Genomic DNA, 20,257 nt, shown 5'->3' on the forward strand with positions numbered 1-20,257 from the left:
GGGGCTAGCTACCTGCTGGAATGCCAGGGTGGACTCATCCCCATACTGGCGCGTGAAATAGTCGTACATGCCGAAGTCAGTTTGGCGGCCCAGCTGGTCTCGGGAAGTGCAGTCTGGTATGCACTCAATCACGCCACACTAGGAAGGGAAGGAGGAAGGGACAGCTAGGTGGGAGCGGTGGTGTGATGGTCCCCTCTGCCCACCATGCTCCAGGAACTTACCCCAGGGGCAGTAGCTACCACGCGGTAGGGAAACACAAAGAGGTCCAGACCAACCAGCTGGAAGATGTTCCTGAAGAGGTCAATGATCTGCAGGGCCAGCATGTCCTGGGACGGAGAGGGCACAAGGGTGCAGTCAGGGTGTGAGCCCTGGAGGCTCGCACAGGCTGCCAGCAAGGGAAAGGCACAGGCTGTGGCCAAATGAGTCTTGAAGTCTGGCCTCACTGCCACCCAGGCTGGGCTGTCATGAGGTTGCCCAGAGGATGTGTGGGTGAGGCCAGCCTTCATGGGGTGGGGCTGGACTAGTGCCTCTCATGGTTCACAACATGAAGGGCTTGTCCTTGGTGTCACTAGGGGATGCTGTCTTGCTCTGTCACCTGTCGGCAGTCATCCCCTACTTTGAAGATGGCGGCTTGCCAGCAGATCTTCTTGCCGTCGGCCTCCTGCTTGCGGCACTCATCTTCAGCGTCTGACCGGCACTGCAGACCTGTGGGTGGGAGCGGGGCTGTGGCTGTCAACCGACAGGCTGCAAGGAGGCCTCCCAGGGGCCTGTAAGGAACCGGGATCCTGAGTGACTGCTGCACAGCACTCAGGGGCCACACAAAATCACAGACCCGAGTTTCCCTAAGAACATACAAGTCTACAAGGAACTGAAAAGGAGCCCCTGGGTCCAAGCTGAGGACCGAGGGCCAAACATAGCCAGGCATTCAAGACATCTCTCCATTCTGGCCTGTGTCCCCACAGAGTTCACACCCCAAACCACAAATGTGACCTCATTTGGAATGAAGATGTTTGAAGATACAATCATGTTAAGAGTCTGTAGTGAGAATTTTGTAATTTTTGTTTCTTTAAAAAACAGAAATGCTGGGCGTGGTGGCACACACTTTTAATCCCAGCAGTTGGGAGGCAGAGGCAGGTGGATTGCTGTGAGTTTGAGGCCAGCCTGGTCTACAAAGTGAGTCCAGGACAGCCAAGGCTACACAGAGAAACCCTGTCTACAAAACAAAACCAAAAAAAGACAAAAAAAACCAAAACCAAAACCAAAAAAAACAAACCCACAGAAATGAGCCAGGCGGTGGTGGCGGTGGCGGTGCACGCCTTTAATCCCAGTACTCGGGAGGGAGAGGCAGGTGGATTGCTGTGAGTTCAAGGCCAGCCTTGTCTACAAAGCGAGTCCAGGACAGCCAAGGCTACACAGACAAACTGTCTCAAAAACAAAAAGCAAAAAACAAACAACCAAAAACCACACACAGAAATGGGCTGGAGAGATGGCTCAGCAATTAAGAGCACTGGCTGCTCTTCCAGAGGTCCTGTGGCGCTCTTCCAGAGGTCCTGAGTTTAATTCCCAGCAACCACGTGGTGGCTCACAGCATCTATAATGGGATCTGGTGCCCTCTTCTGGCCTGCAGGTGCACATGCAGGCAGAGCACTGTATACATAATAAATCTGTAAAAAACCCCACAGAAATGTTATGGGAATATGTTTTTGTTTTAATCCCAGGTGTGGCGATGACAGCCTGCTGCACAGCAGGTGACTATGATTTGCCTCATGCTCTAGCAGGGGCGTGGTCCTTTTCAGGGGACCCAAGAGGCAGGGCTGCTGCCGGCTGGTCGGTGCTTGGATACTGTTGGATTGCTGTTTGTCAAGTGCAAAGAAACCGAGGAGCAATTAGGTAACCGGACGGAGAAGGAAGGGCGGGGACGAGAAAGGAGCCACAAGGTAGTAATGCTGTAGGCCACAGGGCCACACTGAGCTGGGTGCTGCCAGCAGACGCAGAGGGGCTCTGATTCAAGGCCAGTTAGGGCTGTGCAGAGAAACCCTGTCCAACAACCAACAACCACCACCACCAAAACAAAAAGCAAACTTAAAAAAACCAAAGAGCCATACTAGACGACAAGTGTTCAAAGAGTATCTTTTTAAGAGAGATGTGTAAGGCCACATGGAGGCAGGGAGAGATGAGCGAGGCTGAGCAGCATCACCTGCAACCTCAGGAGTACAGAGCCAGAGGGCAGCCAGCCCAGAGCTCCAGATGTGTGATCTGCACACTGTCCATGTGTCTGTCATGCAGGCACATCCAGGCTCTGTGCAGAGCCTGAAGCAGCTTGTGTGCCACACAGCTGGGGCTCAGCAGCTTGGGCTCCTGAGACTCAGGGGACAGCTTCCAGGGTAAGCAGCGATACTGCATTAGCACCTGCCACGTTCAGAGGGAGGGTGAGCCCGCAGGCAGAGGACAGCAGACATCTTTCTGGGTGCTCATAACAAAGCAGTGCTAGAGAGGAGAGACACCCCACACTGCAGCGCGCCCCTTACTGACCTTCTTTTTCAAGTTCGCTCACTCCACACCGCTTCACCTTAAACTTGGCCAGGTAAGGCGCTTTCGCAGCACTGAAAGAAGAATGCAGCCATGAGAGGGCAAGTGCAGACCCCAGTGAGGCCCAAGCGTGGGGGCAGGCACTCACCTCTGCATTGGCGTCCCTGACTTGTAGTCAATGTCTAGTACAATTGCTTCAGGGTTGCTGGGCAGGTAGCAGCCTGGGCAGACGCAGAAGAGAGGCACAGGGAGCACATGTGACCAAAGGAGCCACCGCATTTCCAGCATAGGCTCCATAGGTAGAGACGCCGTGTGAGGAGCCCTGGCTTGCCTGTGGCACCCCTGACTTGTTCAGTGATCACTGTGGGTCTGTCCCTCCTGACCTTCACAATCTCTCCAGATAGCTGACAAAAGCACACCAGGCTCGCAGGAGATACTTCTCCAGAACGCTCTGGACCTTAGCTTCCTGGGCCAGTTCCCCTGGCAGCATGCTGTCAACACACTCTTTCATCTTTGTGTTCTGTGCATAGTCAGGTAAGTAAGTCCAATAAGCAGACGCTGGGTGTTGGATGCTGGAGGGCCTAAGTGTGTGGCATGGTTGGCCTAGCCCTGCTTCCACACTGGCCCCACCACCCCATGGGAGACAGCAGCCTCCCCCCCCCCCCCCCCCCCCCGTGCCCCACTGGCCCTGAGGATATGCCACTTACCAGGCTGCACCTGCACTTCCGACAGAGCTGACAGACAAGCCTTCTTTCTTTCATCACCTTTAGGGTAGGGCCTGAGGAACAAGACAGAAAAACTCTGGGCATGGTGGAACCCCCACACCCAGACCTGGAGGCCAGAGCACCAGGAGTTTAAGGGTACCCTCCATTCTACAGTGAGCGTGAGGCCAGTTTGGGTTACATCAAAGTGTCTAAGCAAAAGGCTCTGCTCTGTCTCCTGCAGAAACTAGTTTTCAAGGACAGACAGCTCTGGACATTGTCTTCCTCACTGACACTCAACCACACCAGGCCACGGTGTCAGGAAACCTTCTACTCCTCAGACAGGCCGGATGGCCGTGGGAGGGGCTGGAGTGCAGCTGCTTCCCGACATGGCTGGCCTCACATGCTACGCTGTGTGTGCTGCTGTTCAGGTACTGAGAGAACAGGTGGCAGTGGGTCTGGCACAGTTTTGGACTGAAATGCTGTTTCTATAACTTACTGCCATAAGCACTAGCTGGAGACCTGGCTAAGCTGAGGGTGAGGCTAGGCGAGGCTAGCTACAGCTCTGTGGTTCTTGTATCATGACGCCCTGAAACTCTACCCACCTGCCATGATTTGAACCAGTATGCTTAAAGATAGGGCCTCGCCTTTATTGTTCTAGAGAGGCCGGGTATGGTAGCGTAAGCTTTTAGTCCAGCATCCAGGAGGCAGGGACAGGCAGATCTCTGTAAGTTTGAGACAGCCTGGTCTACATGGTAAGTTCTAAGACAGCCAGGACTATACAGAAAGACACCCCCCCTACACTTCCAGTGAGGAATTTTAGGTCAGTGGACTGGAGCCTTGCAGGGGTTATGGGTTACCACTCTCCTTCTCTGATCCAGTCTGTACATATGCTGAGCATGCGCTTTATCACTACAAAGGAGTCCATATTGCCCCGCCCCTCCCCTGTGTTTTGTGGGACAAGTAAGCCATGGGACCAGGGAAAACGGCCTGGAGCGAGAATAAGGGCCAAACATGTCCAGCCCACAAAACTCTCATCTTGAGATCAGCAGGAGTAAGGACCACTCCCTCCCTGTTCTGGGCCTGCATGGCCTGGTGCACGGAACCTGGCGACCCCACCTCTGCTACTGGTTAGGCAGTCATGTGGCCTGGTGGCCAGGTTTCAGGTTAAACGTCCTATTTCCTTATAAGGACATGTCCAGCTAGTGCTGGAAACCCTCTCCTAGCACCTCAGCAACAGCCAATGATTAACAGTCACCCCGAAAAATCCTACCCACTTCCCCAAGGTTTTATAGCCTCTACTTCCCCAAATAAAAGAAAACCTGCCCTCCAGATTAAACTTCCTGTCTGGACACCCCAGCCAGAAGCAAACCTGGAATGGCAGTGTGTGTGTGTGTGCGTGCATGTGTGTGTATGTGTGTGTTCTGGGTTTTGAGACATGGTCTATATTGCTCTCACTGTCTGGGAAATCACCATGTAGATCAGGCTGGCTCCAAGTTTACAGAGACCCACGTGCCTCTGCCTCCCAAGTGCTGGGACTAAAGGTGTGCGTATGCCTCTTTGCCCAGCCACAGTGTTCCCTTAAGCTGACTATGTCAGGTGGTGGTGTGACAATTTCCTTGCTCTCCTATGTCTGTGGTCAGTAAGGACTCGCAGCCTGCATACACACTGAGGACAAGTGAGGGAATGGAAGAGCTGTGCCCAAGGCTCTTCTCTCTAGGTCACCTTGGCCAAATGTCAACGATGCTCTGCCTTCCCTGTGCAAGTGGGCAATGCCTCTGAAAAGCCACATGAGTGGAGAGGTCAGGCCAACATCATCAGTGAGCAGTCAGAAAACGGTCTTCTCAGTGTAGCCACTTACTTGATGATGGCTGACACGTTGGTGATCTTGTTAAAGAAATCAAATTCCCGTTGATAGAAATCTTTGGCTGGGCCTGACAGGGACCCTGTGATCTCTTCCACTAACTGCTCCAGGAGGTCACCAATGTCAGCTGAGGAGACAGAGATGATGAGTTTTATAGTTGCCATGAAGACCCTTAAAGATGTTTGCTAGACCCAAGCTGGGGGATTTCCCAGCACCCTGTCATCATGTAGAACAGTCTGGTAGACCTGCTAGAGGCCACAACATGGCTTCTTTCCCTGCTTTGCTGTAGACACTGACCATGCTGGTAGGTAGAACGACTAGCCCCTGACAAAGGCGTAGGCAAAGAGAAACATCAATGATTTGTTTTGAGATAAGGTCACAAGTGGCCCAGGTTGGCCTTGCACTTGTGACCCCCATGCCTCCTCTTCTTCATCTTTTTTTTTCTTTTAAATTATTTATTTTATTTGCATTGGTGTTTTGCTTGCATGCATGTCTGTGTGAGCATGTTGGATCCTCTGGAACTGGAGTTACAGACAGTTGTGAACTGCCATATGGTACTGGGAATTGAACTCATGACCTCTGGAAAAGCAGACAGTTCTCTTAACTGCTGAGCCATCTCTCCAGCCCCTCCCCCCTTTTTTAAAATTTATTTATTATTATGTATACAGTGCTCCATCTACATGTACACCTTCAGGCCAGAAGAGGGCACTAGATCTCATTCCAAATGGTTGTGAGCCACCATGTGGTTGCTGGAAATTGAACTCAGGACCTCTAGAAGAACAGGTGGTGCTCTTAACCACTAAGCCATCTCTCCAGCCCATGCCTCCTCTTAAGTGCTATGTTTACAGATATGTCCCACTACTCCCAGTTTATTTGGTGCTGGGGATTTAACTCTGGGCTTTATGTATGCCTGGCACATTCCTGGTCCCGAGTTACTTGGCTTTGTTTTGTTTCCAGACAGGGTTTAGCAACAGTGCTCATGCTGCCTGGAAGACACGCTCGACCTGCCCAAGCAGCTGAGTGCTGGGGTTACGCGCATCACCACATCTGGTTCCCAGGCCTGCCTCTGCCTCCCAGTGCTGAGATTAAAGGCATGCACCACCATGCCCGACTGAGAACATGATTTTCAATGTTGCTGTGTGACCAAACAGAATGTGCTCGCAGGGCTGACCCTCTGTGCTGAGAGGCACCTGCTGTCTGTCACTTTCCTTTGTATGTGGGGTGTGTATGTGTGCACAGAGGCAGAGGCCAGAGGTCAACCTTAGCCTTTTTTTTTTTCCTTTTCAGCACAGGGTTTCTCTGTGTAGCCCTGGCTGTCCTAGACTTGCTTTGTAGAGCAGGTTGGCCTTGAACTCACAGATATCTGTCTGCCTCTGCTCGGATTAAAGATGTGTACCACCATGCCTGGCTCTTAGTCTTGTTCTTTGGGCACTGTTCATTTTGTTTTTTGAGAAAGTCTCTCACTGGCTTACTGTTTTGTGGTGAATCTAGGTTGGCTGCTAGCCAGCCCCTGGGATCTGTGTGTCTCAGTATTCTCAGCTCAGGGAATACAAATCTTGGGCCACTCCTGGAGCTGGTTTCATGTGGGGGTACACAGGACATGGCACTTGTGAGGTCAGGGGACAATTTGCAGGAGCTGGTTTTCTCCTTCAACCTTGCGGGAACCTGGGAATCAAATTGAGGTGAGGCCTAGTGGCTTCATCCACTGAGTTATCCTGATGGGCTGACTATGTATTTACTATGTACTTGAGACAGAGTCTCATGCTCCTACATTGAAGCTGAGGGTGATCTTGAACTCTTGATCTTCCTGCTTCTACCTCCCAAGAGACAATGCTGTGACTACATGTATGTCTTCATGACTTTCTATATTACTTTTTGTTTTGTTTGTTTTTGTAGACCAGGACTTTTCGTTTTGTAGACCAGGAGGGCTTTGAACTCAAGAGACCTGCCTGCCTCTGCCTCCCGGGTCTTGGGATTACAGGCATGTGCCACTCTGTATTACTTGGTTTTTTGTTTTTGTTTATTGGTTTGTTTTTCGATTTTTCGAGACAGGGTTTCCCTGTGTAGCCTTGGTTGTCCTGGACTCACTTTGTAGACCAGGCTGGGCTTGAATTTACAAAGATCCGCCTCCCTTCTGCCTCCTGAGTGCTGGGATTAAAGGTGTGCGCCACCACCTCCCAGCTTTTACTTTTTAAATTTACATTTTTCTTTTTCTTTTTTTTTCCTCCCATTAAAAAAACCAACAACTAGAGCCGGGCTTGGTGGCACACACCTTTAATCCCAGCACTCAGGAGGCAGAGGGAGGCGGATCAATGTGAGTTTGAGGCCAGCCTGGTCTACAAAGCAAGTCCAGGACAGCGAAGGCTACACAGAGAAATCCTGTCTCGAAGAACCAAAAAACCAAACTAAACCAAACCAAAATACCAACAACTAGGGGCTGGAGAGATAGCTCAGAGGTTAAGAGCACTATCTGCTCTTTCAGAGGTCCTGAGTTCAGTTCCCAGCAACCACATGGTGGCTCATAACCATCTATAATGAGATCTAGTACCCTCTTCTGGTGTGCAGGTATACATGTAGGCAGAACACTGTGTACATAATAAATAGATAAATCTAAAAAAAAAAAACAAAAAACAAAAAACAAAAACAAAACAAAACCCAACAACTGTGGTTTCGCACGGCCCATACAGAGACCAACCTCTCATGTGCTATGTGGCTGCAGTCGGCCCAGAACTCCTGAACTCCTCCTTCCACTCCCAAACACTACACCACAGGCAGATGCCACCACACCTGGCTTTTTGGAGACAGGTCTCAGGTATCCCAATCTGATCTTAAAGCTCTGATCCTTTAGTCTCTACCCTTAAGTGCCAGGATTACAGATGTGCACCATCATATCTGGCTTAGTGGTTTTAAGTACTGAATCTAAAGCTTTGTGCATGTCAGGCAAGCATTCTGCCAGCTGAGATACAACTACACAGCCCCTTTTAAAAGACAGGGCTTCGCGTAGCTTCTGCCTTCGACATGCTGGGCTAAATGTCACCACACCTGCCTTTTGTTGTTGTTTGTTTGAGACAGCTGGCCAGGAACGCACTGGGATCCGCCTGCCTCTGCCTCCAGAGTGTTGGGATGAAAGGTGTGTGCCACCATGCTCTTTAATTTTTTATTTATTTTTGTGTGTGGACATACACACACTATGGCACACATATGGAGGCCAGAAGACAGCTTGCAGGACTCTGTTCTCTCCTTCTACCATGTATGCTCCAGGTTAGGTTAGCACAGAGCACAGAGGCCTCTGAGAAAACAGAAGAAGAGGAAGTCTGGCCTCTAGGGAAGATGGTGATGGGGAGAGGCCTGAGAGCACAGTACTCACGGTCTTTCTGGTGCCCTTCTTCATCGAGGTAGATGTTAGTTTTCATGTTCCAAATAAACTGATGTGCCAGGAGCTGGGATTTGGCTGCAGCCCAGAGGATGTACTCACGCACGTAGCCCATCTGCGGGAGGCCAGGGCCACAGTCAGCCTTCACTCCTCGAAGACTCTGCCTGACTCAGTGCACGGCCTTACTGCCACCACGTGGCTGCTCAGCCTAGCCCAGAGGCCAGGCAGGTAGCCAGGGGCTCGTGCTGCCTGCACCTCCTGTGTTAGCCCCATTGTACGTAAGAACCAGGCCTCTCAATGTCTACTGCTGTCACAAACAAGGAACAAGGAGGCTGGGTACCAAGACCTCACTTCTAGGGTTGGACAGTGTTCAGGGTGGAACCTCACATTGAAGGCCGCCATCTTAAAGACCTCTTCTCTTTTCCACTCCATTTGTTCCCTCACAGTATTTGGATGTGTGTGTATGTGTGTAGTTGTATGTGTATGTGTGAGGTGTGGGTATGTGTGGAGATGTGTGGGGATGTGTGTGTGTGTGTGTGTGTGTGTGTGTGTGTGTGTGTGTGTGTGTGCGCGCACGCGCGCATGGATGTGTGTGGATGCAGAAGGTTGGCTTTGGCTGTCTCCCTCAGTCACTCCCCACCTCGGCCATCTCACAGTCCCAGTAACCCCTGGTTTTAATGACCATATCTGAGGTATGGTCAGATAAGAACACGTCCACCCTGGGAGAGGACTGCAGTCCAGTTCCCTGCACCACACGAGGCTGCTCACACTGCCTGCACTCCAGATCCAGGGGACCCGCGGCCTCTGAACTTCACAAGGACCTGAACACAATACACCTAACTGAAAACACCAATAATAAAAGTAACCCTGTAAAAAACAGCGAGCTGAAACAAGGGGAGCAGCTCCTGTCTGTGACCTCAGGAGGTGCACATCTGACACAGCTTGAGTCCAGCAGGTCCCTCAGCAGCTCACCCACGCCTCACCGCTCCCCAAGGAGAGCAGCCAGGCTCAGGGAGGTCATGGAATCTGTTGACACTTGACCCAACAAAGGGGCTTGCAGAACAGGCTGCCCACCTGATGGAAACAGCTAGAAAAGGTGCCAGCACCCACCGCCCTGCAGAGCATGACTGGGCAGAGGAAGTGGAAAGCTGTGTCCATACTGACCTTGTCATATCTGAGAGCCTGCACAATCTGGGGGATGTAGAACAGAATGGCGTCCTGTGGGAGGAGGAAGGTTACAACAGTTCAAACAGCAGGGAGCCCCGCACCTGCATGTGGGACGCTGCCCCCTGCTGGAGAACCGGGGAATGTTCACAGGATAGCAAAGGATCCAAGGCTGGCAACACACTGGCGAAAACAAGCAAGGAAAGGAGCCTGCCCCAGTTGAAGGGCTGAGGGGACTGTAAACTTGCTGGTGCTGAAACTGTAGCAAGGCAATCAGGGCTCTAGGACATCCTACAGAAACTCCCCTGCTACAGCCCCTCCACCTTGGCCACCACACGGACGCCCCAGGGCCCCTGAATATTTGCTGTTGGTAAGAGGCATGGATACACTGCCCACTTCTCAGAGCAGGGACTACACTCAACTTTAACCAAAAAATCCAATTAAAGCTTACACAAAATAAAACAAGCAAAAACAAAACAAAACAAAACAAAACAAAAAACAAAAAACAAAAAAAAAACAAAACAAAACAAAAAAAAAAAACCATGGGCTGGAGAGATGGATCAGAGGTTAAGAGCACTGACTGCTTTTCCAAAGGCCCTAAATTTAATTCCCAGAGACCACACACAACCATCTATAATGAGATCTGGCGCCCTCTTCTGCCCTGTGGATGTACATGCAGGCAGAACATTGTATAAACAATAAATAAATAAATAAATCTTTTTTAAAAATGGGGGGGGGGCGGAACCCCAACAAAAGAAAAACAAAACCACAACTAGAAAACACATATGAATTACAATTAAATTCATATTTTTTTCTTTTGAAAAAGGATCTTATTGTAATCCTTTCTGGCCCAGAACTCAGAGATCCACCTGCCTCTGCCTCCCTAGTGTTGGCGTTAAAGGCTCAAATTTATCTTTTGCAACGACTGGAAGTAAGGAGCAGTGCCATGCTGTGCCAGCCCACACAGCTGGATGCACGCAGGTGGAGCCGTCTTCCACCCATCCACTAACCCCCTGGGGCAGCTCACCCTAGGCTGGCGCCCACCCACTAACCTCCTGGGACAGCTCACCCTAGGCTGGCACCCACCCGCTAACCCCCTGGGACAGCTCCCCCTAGGCTGGCTCGCAGGGCTGCAGACTCACCGGAGGGAAGGACCGCAGGACTTTCACCCCGTACTGTGCAGTGAGGGGGTGTGGTGGGTACATGCTGGAGAAGTAGGAGAGGCCTGTGGGCGGGTCCGTGGGTGCCCAGCACAGAACATGGCTGAGCTCGGGAGCATCGGCATCAATGGTGTGCCAGGTGACCAGGAACTAGGGAGAAAGTTGGGAGACAGAGCAGCTGTAGTCCTTCCAGTCACAGCAAAGGGTGACGGGCCAGGCATGGCGGTGCATGCCTTTAGTTCCAGCATGCAGGAGCCAGAAGCAGGCCGATCTTTGAGTTTGAGGCCAGCCTGGTCTGCATGGCAAAATCTAGGCCAAAAAAAAGAAAAGAAAAAGTGACAATAAAAAACCCATTTATGGCTGGGCAGTGGTGGTACACGCCTTTAATCCCAGCACTCAGGAGGCAGAGGGAGGGGGATCTCCGTGAGTTCGAGGCCAGCCTGGTCTACAAAGTGAGTCTAGGACAGCCAGGAACACACAGAGAAACCCTGTTTCGAAAAACCAAAAAACCAAACCAAACAAACAAACAAAAAAATCATTTACGATAAAATGTAAAATACTTCTGACATGTTATGCAAAGTAGCACAATTGCAGTGAATGTGGGTGGAAGACTGGGAGCGTGTTCCAGGCTCGCACACACCGATCCCTGGGAGCATGTTCCAGGCTCGCACACACCGGTCCCTGGGAGTGTGTTCCAGACTCGCACACACCGGTCCCTGGGAGTGTATTCCAGGCTCGCACACACCGGTCCCTGGGAGTGTATTCCAGGCTCGCACACACCAGTCCCTGGGAGTGTGTTCCAGGCTCGCACACACCGGTCCCTGGGAGTGTGTTCCAGGCTCACACACACCGATCCCTGGGAGTGTGTTCCAGGCTCGCACACACCGGTCCCTGGGAGTGTGTTCCAGGCTCATACACACTGGTCCCCAGCACATGAAAGCCAGGTCTTGCTGTACACACCTGTAATCTTACCACATGGCAGGTGGAGAATGGAGGATCAGAAATTCAAGGACCTCTTTAGCTATGCAGTGAATCTGAGGTTAGCCTGAGATATATGTAACCCCACATATAAACAGAATTGAAGCAGGCTAAGCATTTCCTATCATAAACATGATAATTACTATCTGTGAGAAGTAGAAAGCGCAGGGAATTAAAAAAAAATTCTACCACTGAGGTTACCTGGTTTGTCTGGTGTGATAATAATTTTGTTTTAGAGATGGGGGTCTCATTATGTAGTCCAGGCTGTGCCTGCCTCATGACTGCTGGGCTCAAAGGCGTACCCCACCATACCCCAAATCATAAGCACTGCTATTATTTAATGGTGCTGAGATGGAATTCAAGACCCTAGAGGCTTCACTGCTTTACCACTGAGCTATATCAGCAGCCCTCTTTAACTTAAAAAATACTATTTTTATGTCTGTGTGTTTGCCTAAACGTGTGTCTGTGTACCGTGTGCGTGCAGGGCCTGCAGAGACCAGAAAAGGGCACTGGAGTCCCTGGGACTGGAGTTACAGACAGCTGTGATCTACCATGTGTGTGCAGGGAATTGAACCTGGGCCTGTAGGAGAGCAGCCAGCGCCCAGCCACCATCTCGCCAGCGCCACTTATTCCTTTTCCTTGACACACAGTCCCACTATGTAGACCAGGCTGGCCTTGAACTCACTGAGGTCTGCCTGTCTCTGCTTCCTGAAAGCTGGGTTAAAGGTGTGCACCACTGTGCCCTGCTCTCTTTTTACTGAGGCAAGGTTGTCCCAGGCAGGCCTTGAACTTCTGATGCTCCTGCTTCAGTCTCCCAAGTGGCTGGGACTACAGGCCTGTACGGGTGACCAGGCCCAGCATGACGGCTCACAACAGTTCAGTTGAGAAATGCCTAGATTAATAAAGCACACCTTTGAGTGGGTCCACGAGGGTCCAAAGAGGACTGGACCCAAGGGCTCGGACCTCTGATGTGCCTGCTGTACCCGGTGGGAGGTGTCAGTGCGGCATGTATGTGGAGGCTGCCCTGTGCCCATGTGTCCTTGCTCTTCTGTCTATCTGCCGGGTGTGCAGGCTCCTCCTGCACATGGTGCTGCCAGCCCAATGCTCTGCCCAGCCATGAGGCTCTGCCCTCTGAAACGGAGTCAAAACAAACCTCTCCCACGTGTTTCTGTCAGATGCTCGGTCATAGTAATGCAGAGTAACCACCCTCTGGGGTGACAGGCTAGGTCTGGTGTGACCCTGAGCTGGTGTCTATGGCTGTGCTACCTTGATGGCTTCAGGGACATCGCTAACAGCTCCTGGATCCAACCGAACAAGACGGGTCACTTCATTTCCGATGGCTTCTGTATTCTTGAACCTACAGTGCACAGAGGGCTTGGGTGGGGTAGCCGTACCAGCAGGGACATTCCTCATTGCCACAGAGGACCCAGAGGGACTTAGATCAACACTGGGACAGACACTTACATGTTGCAGGCAAGCGATACATTACAGGTCTGTGAGTGACATCATTACAACATTCACCAGGAGGTGACAGGACAATGAGGCCACCCTGGCTCACATAGAAACTTTGTCTCAAGATGGCTTAGTGGACAAAGGTACTTGCTGCCAGTCTTGACACATTTGCGCACATATGCGTGCATTTACACACAAGCAAGAGTGTCTGCTTTTAGCTTGAGCTGGAGGGTGGCATCATTCAAACACAACCCAAGCTCTCCCAAACTGACTCTGTGGACTACCTCCCAGGGCGGAAGCCTTTACAAGTTACAAGTGACTCTGCCAGGGTTTGAACCAGTGTCCTGTGAGTGCTAGGTAAGAGCTCCCCTCCCGGTCATATGTGGTGGCTCTGAACTCACCTAGGTGGGAGCTGACAAGATCTTAAGGGTCAGTGTGCTGAGTGTCTTCAACAGGAGCCACATTGCAGCTCATGGCACTCACAGTACAGCCGGCGCCCAACTGCCCTGGACTCCTGGTGGAACGGGGTGAGGAAAGGCCTACCTGGCTGGCAGCTGCACCGCGAGGTACGGGGAGATGCTCCAGGCGAGGTTCACGTTGTCCTTCCACTGCTTCTCGCTCAGGCTGATGTACTTGGACCGCCAGTTGGCAACGCTGTTCTCTCCTGCCTGGTCCAGCTCTAGTTCTGGGGCCGACAGCGGGTTGTACCATGTGATGAGACGCTCGATTTCAGTGGCCTAGTGAGACCAAACACAGTGTCCAGTGCACTTTCTGCAGGTGTCCACATGCTGGGCCCACCCTGAGGTGTTACATGTCACACAGTTGGAAGTACTTGTGGCCATGGGTCTTACCAACAGTGACAGCAGCAGCGTCCTGCGCTTCATGTAGTACTTGTGCAGCTGGGAACCACGGTTGGTTTTCTTAGACATACCTAGGGAGCAAAGATGACCATGGCTGTGGTCCTTTGAGGCACAGACCTGCCCTGTCTTTCCTTTCGCCCTATGCTCTGCCATCCCCAGTCCCTGTTGTTCTAGAACCTAGAAAAGCCACCTTTAGTGCCCTGTTCTGTCATCTGAGTGAGTGTCCTTCACACTACTAGGACGGGATCTCAAGGCCGCACTGAAGCTGTAGGACCCACCCCGACCCTGACCAACCTGACTTTTTGGAGATGGTTGACATGCCACTGGAGAGGGGGTAAGTGTTGATCCAGCCCTGTGTAGCCTGCTGCCGAGAGCCCACAGTTATATCCAAGTTGCTCCGGGTGTCTTGGTTATCTGTGGACAAACACATTACAGACTCTGGGATGAGGTGGCTCAAGCACAGGCACCCAAGGCTGCCTTTCCCAGAGCCCACACTGAACAGTTCGGGTGTGGTTGTGCATCCTTGGAATCCTAAGCTATGCAGGGGGAGGTGGAGGGGCTTGCAGGGCAGCCAACCCAGTCCACTGGGCACGTTCCAGGCTAGGGAAAGACCTTGTCCAGAAAAAAGAAAGACATCATACAGCCAGGTGTGGTGGCGCATGCCTGTAATCCCAGCAGGGGATCTCTGTAAGTTCGAGACCAGCCTGATCTACAAAGCAAGTCCAGGACAACCAAGATTACAGAGAAACTGTCTTGAAAGACAAACGAACGAACAAACCCCCAAAACAAAAAAGAACAATAACATCGAAGGACAATACAATAGTAAACATCAAACCCCTACTCTGATCTACCCAATGGACAGGACATTCTCCACAGTTATGTGAAGAGTGGGGACTGACTCTGACATGAGCTCTGGTGCCCCATATTTGACAACCTCCCCTTGGTGGGGAGGCCTAGTGGCACTCAGAGAAAGAATAAGCAGGCTACCAAGATGAGACTTGATAGCCTATGACCATATAGTGGGGGAGGAGGTCCCCCTCAGTCACAGACCTAGGGGAGGGGAATAGGGTGAAAGCGGGAGGGAGGGAGGGATGGGAGGATATAAGTGTTGGGGTAACAATTGAGTTGTAATCTGAATAAATTAATAAAAGAAAAAAAAAAAAAAAGAAAAAGAACAATAACAACAACAAGACATCCTAAAGAAAGCAGGTCTTCAACAGTGGGAAGGCAGGGTGCAGCCCAGGTCTTTACTCAGTACTGGGATGATGGGTGACTCTGGAATAAACCTTTTAGACCAAGCTTTCCAAACACCCATGAATCCTTTTATTCTCACCAGTCTACATGGAAAATTTCCTATTATTTGTCATAGTCCTACGTCTTTAAAAATAGATTAAAATATATACTGTCAGTTTTTAAAATTTTTTAAAAAAACTTAGACAGGGTCTTTCTGTGTAGCCTTGGCTATCCTGGACTCACTTTGTAGACCAGGCTGGTCTCAAACTCACAGTGATCTGCCAGCCTCTGCCTCCTGAGTGCTGGGATTAAAGGTGTGTGCCACCACACCCGGCCCGAAAATTTTTTTATTTTTTGCTTTTTTGGTTTTTTGAGACAGGGCTTCACTGTGTAGCTCTGGCTGTTCTGGACTCACTTTGTAGATCAGGCTGGTCTCGAACTCACAGCTATCCACCTGCCTCTGCCTCCCGAGTGCTGGGATTAAAGGCATGTGCCACCACGCCCAGCTGGGTATGAGTATTTTGCCTACATGTATGTATGCACAGGTGTTTGTGGACGACAGGAAACAATGTTGTATCTTCTATTACAGATGGTTGTGAGCCAAGGGTGTTAGGAATTGAGGCCAGGTCCTCAGGAAGAACACAGTGCTGTTAACCCCAAGCCATCTCTTCAGACCCTGTCATCAGGGGTTTTTGTTTGTTTTTGACATTTGCTTACCAACACTGTATTGTTTGATATAGGAGGAATTTGAGCGTCCAGGGGACAAATTGTGCCTAAAAGAACCCACCCCTCACCTGTCTGTGTGGCTTGGCTATCAGCAGCTTTGTGTTCAGAGGGATGAAAACATGTCTTCCTTTTGGTTTCTCCTGACCTGGAAAGCTATTTGCTCCAGTATACTTTGGCTGTATGTATGGTATGCGTGTATGTTTCTTTCTCTCTCTCTCTCTCTCTCTCTCTCTCTCTCTCTCTCTCTCTCTCTCACACACACACACACACACACACACACACACACACTGCTTCCTTTCAAATTCAGCTTAGAAGAAGTCCTGGAGGGCGCGCCTGGAGGCCCCACTATTGAAGCTGTCTTCATTTGACTGCGCCTTGGCAGATGATATGTAGGTATTGTGGCCTTGCCCTACTAAGTGGGCACCTGGGAAGTGAGCTGGTCCAGGGAGAAGCTACAAGAAACGCGTGTCCTTCACTTGCTGTTTGTATCAGTGTCGGCTGGGGGAAAGGTAGCAGACAGCAAGTACTGGGTTTTCCACGATGCAAGGCATGACTAAGGTTAGGGCTCCCTTGGGCCCTGACTTTTCCAGAAGCACTCGCAGAGTCCCCGCCCGCTCCCGTGCGCTCCTGTGGGTGGCGCTTACCTGGAGGGGCCAGCTGGCTGGCGGTCAGGTACTTTTTGTCTGAGAACACGGCGGTCCAAAACTTAATCACTATGCTTATGTCTTCACGCAGCCGCTTTCCTCCTTGCGTAGGGAATTTTGGTGGACAACTGCAAACAATCACGGGAGGGAAGGGCTGACTGTCTGCAGTGAGGGACTAGAACACGGCTGACATGAAGGCTGACTCCTTTTTTTGGAGTTTAGCCTGGAGCTAATCAACAGCAGGGGTGAGGTCACTAACTCCCATGGGAAGCGCAGCTGTCCTAGTAGCCCAGGCCTGTGTGCTTCTGGTCAGCTTTACCTATACACCTCAGCCTGCCTGTAACTCCATATATACATATATATATATTGCAGGTGGCCTTGGTCATGACTGTCCCACCTCACAGCCTCTAGATCAACCAGACTGTAGGCATGTGCTACCATGCCTGGCTCACATTTACAGCTTCTGGTGAGTGGTATGCTGTGGCAGATGACAACTTAGCTGTCCACACGCAACCATACAGCCTACATTTGTGAGCCACCTTGTGGGTGCTGGGAACCCAGCCTCGGTCTACATTTGCAAAGGCCCACTCAGCTGATATTTGCAGGGTTTTGTGCAGCAGTCATTTATAGTACCAGGAAAAGTAAATGGTATGCTCTTAATCTTTCTTATTTTTTCTCAAGACAGGGTTTATCTGTGTAGCTCTGGCTGTCCTGGAACTTGTTCTATAGATCTCCAACTCAGAGATCTGCTTGCCTCTGCCTCCTAAGTGCTGGGATGAAAGGCATTCACCACCATGCTGGGAATTAGTTTTTAAGTGCATTTCCCCTCTGCAAGACAGGGTTTCTCTGTGTAGCCTTGGCTGTTCCGGAACTCACTTGGTAGAACAGGCTGGGCCTTGAACTGAGAGAGCTCCCCTGCCGCTGCTGCTGAATGCTGAGATTAACGCATCACACACACCTGGGACTGCAGGTGCGTGTCACTGTGCCCGGCTGCTCTTAATTTAGACAAGAAGGACAAAGCCTGAAATGGGTGCGGGGCCCAGGACTCAGGAGGCCAGGAAAGCAGCAGCGCTCTTAACTGCTGCACCATCTCTCCAGGCTTGTTCCCTGCCCCTGGTCTTCTACCTGCAAATCTTTGATTTGATACAATGAATTTAGTTACGGTTGTTGAGAGAAACGGGGGTAGGAGGTTATTACAGCAACACAGGCACTTAATTAGTCACAAAAACACTAAAGAAAATATCTCTATACCTTTCGGGAACTTTAACTACCTGAAGCGCCTCAGGATGAGGGCTTTGTGGGCCTCTGCCCTCATCTCTTAAATTACTTGAACTCAAGGGACAATCTGCATGTCCCATTGGTTGAGAATATTCCAGTCTAGCCATACAAGGGCTAACGAATGAGGGTGGTGAGCATGAACCCGGCAGACCATGTCCTTCTGTAAGCAGCTTCCTGGAGAACAGGGTGACATTAGCCGGGCTGTGGCTATGTCTGGCGCATGCACACACAGCTTGAGGTGATACCTGAAGTAGTCAAAGGCCGTGGAGTAGATCTTCTCTCGAAGCACGTTCCGAATGGTTGCATTTGGGACCACATCGGCATGCAGGAGGGACAGGCCCAGGGTCAGCAGTCTGAGAGAGAGCCACAAGGTTGGAGCCTCAGGGGTGTGGTCTCAGCTCTGAACACAGAGCCCGAGACAGTCCAGCCAGGGTGTCATCACGCAGCCGTTCCCTTCCTCTCTCTTTCCTTTTGGTTTTTAGAGACAGGGTTTCTGTGTGTAGCCTTGGCTGTTCTGGACTCACTCTATAGACCAGGCTGGCCTCGAACTCACCTGACTCTGTCTCCCGAGCGCTGGGATTAAGGGATGCACCACCACTGGCCAGCTCTATTTCTGTCCCTTTGAGACAAAGTCTTGTATATTCCAAGCTGGCTTTCAGTTCCCTTTTGGAGTGTTAGGATAACCCTGAATTTCGGATCACCTTGCCTATGTCTTTTAGGTGCCATGTTTAACAACAACAAAAAATCTATGCGTAGGTAAAAGTATGGTACAGTAAAGCCCTAAAGTTAAGATAATTTAACTGGGTGTGGTGGCACATGCCTTTAATCCCAGCACTCAGGAGGCAGAGGCAGGTGGATCGCTGTGAGTTCGAGGCCAGCCTGGTCTACAAAGTGAGTCCAGACATCCAAGGCTACACAGAAAAACCCTGTCTTGAAAAACAAAGAAAAGTTAAGATAATTTAAGTAACTAAAATAAAAGTCTTTCCTATTCTAAGATGTAGCCTAGCACCTCTGTAGAAGAGTGAGGCCCTGCACCCCAGAAAAACTGGCATTCTGGGTAAGAGAACCCTGAGTGAGTGTAGTGTGTTTGATGGCCTGAGTTCCATCACTAGCACTGCATTAAGTGAGTATGTAAAGGCTTCTGAAAACAAAACAAAACAAAGCACGCTTCATTTTTGTTGAGAGAAAAGCAAATGAACTCTATGATGCTGTGACTGGGCCAAAAGTCCCAGACTCATTAACAATCTGTAGTTAGTCCTGTGGGACAGGGCTATGAGTCCCACCTAAAAGGTGGGGGTTCTTTCCTAGTGTGTGGTTGCTGCTAACCAAAGGCCTGAGCAGTGCTGGGAGGCACAGGTGGAGGCACTGTTCTGTCCCCACCTGCAGGGAGCCCTGGGTGAGGACGGAGATCAGGAGTCAAGTGGGGTGGGTTAGCCCATGGCTCTCTGCACAGTGAGGAGCCAGGAAGTTCAGCTGCAGTGGGGTCTTCTCAGCGGACAGATCCCAGCTACAGCTGGCAGTAACAAGGACCCTGTGAAACAAGCACGGTCACACGGAGCAGAAACAGGCTGGCCTGGACTCTCCAGGCCCAGCTAGGGGTGCAGGGCACTGTGGTCAGTTAGGCTGGGCCTAAGGTGCAGGATGGACCTGACGGAGGCTGTCCACACCAGCAGAAGTATAGACACTACCATATGCTACTGCGTCCTAGCAGATGGCCTGTGCTGGGCAGAACAACAGACAGGCCTGTTCTACCCCAAGTGGCCTTAAATGTGAAAGGAAGCAAGAAAGGTTAGACCCAGCATTGAAAGGGAAACCAAAAGTATCTGTATGTGGATGCGTAGGGCAGCAGGAGAAAGGAGGAGGACACACTCATTTTTCTGTGTGTATCTATGAGGCCAGCTGATCCTGAGGGCTGTTCCAATGTGGTGGTGCAGGCAGCTAATTCTATGACAGCTACACTCTACTGCAAAGCACCAAAGGAATCTTTCTTTTCTTTTTAGGTTTTTTGAGACAGGGTCTTTCTGTGTAACAGCCCTGGCTGTCCTGGACTCTCTTTGTAGACCAGGCTGGCCTCAAACTCACAGAGATCCTCCTGCCTCTGCCTCCTGAGTGCTGGGATTACAGGCGTGCACCACCATGATTCTTAGGAATAATTTTCTATATCTTTTTACATTGCATTGTAGGAAATTATAGGTGAACAAGAGGACTGCCCTTCTCTGTACGTGGTGGGAGAAGTACAAATGGGGTCGGTGGGCTCTGGGGTCAGGGTCAGGTGCTCAGGGAAGAGGCAAATGC

General features: G+C 50.8%; 1 protein-coding gene across 1 annotated transcript in view; it reads right to left on the reverse strand.

The window, feature by feature from the left end:
- Window positions 1-20,257, reverse strand: part of Pi4ka (phosphatidylinositol 4-kinase alpha) — a 128,998-nt gene that overhangs the window by 2,825 nt on the left and 105,916 nt on the right. Inside the window, 16 exon segments of the mRNA XM_051150612.1 lie at window positions 13-138; window positions 222-326; window positions 596-705; window positions 2,533-2,603; window positions 2,678-2,750; window positions 3,237-3,307; window positions 5,092-5,221; window positions 8,462-8,582; window positions 9,632-9,685; window positions 10,774-10,941; window positions 13,036-13,126; window positions 13,765-13,958; window positions 14,073-14,152; window positions 14,376-14,495; window positions 16,685-16,812; window positions 18,208-18,315. Coding sequence (XP_051006569.1) covers window positions 13-138; window positions 222-326; window positions 596-705; window positions 2,533-2,603; window positions 2,678-2,750; window positions 3,237-3,307; window positions 5,092-5,221; window positions 8,462-8,582; window positions 9,632-9,685; window positions 10,774-10,941; window positions 13,036-13,126; window positions 13,765-13,958; window positions 14,073-14,152; window positions 14,376-14,495; window positions 16,685-16,812; window positions 18,208-18,315 — 1,750 coding nt within the window.

Source organism: Acomys russatus, chromosome 8, assembly GCF_903995435.1.
Source record: "Acomys russatus chromosome 8, mAcoRus1.1, whole genome shotgun sequence".
NCBI lineage: Eukaryota > Metazoa > Chordata > Mammalia > Rodentia > Muridae > Acomys > Acomys russatus.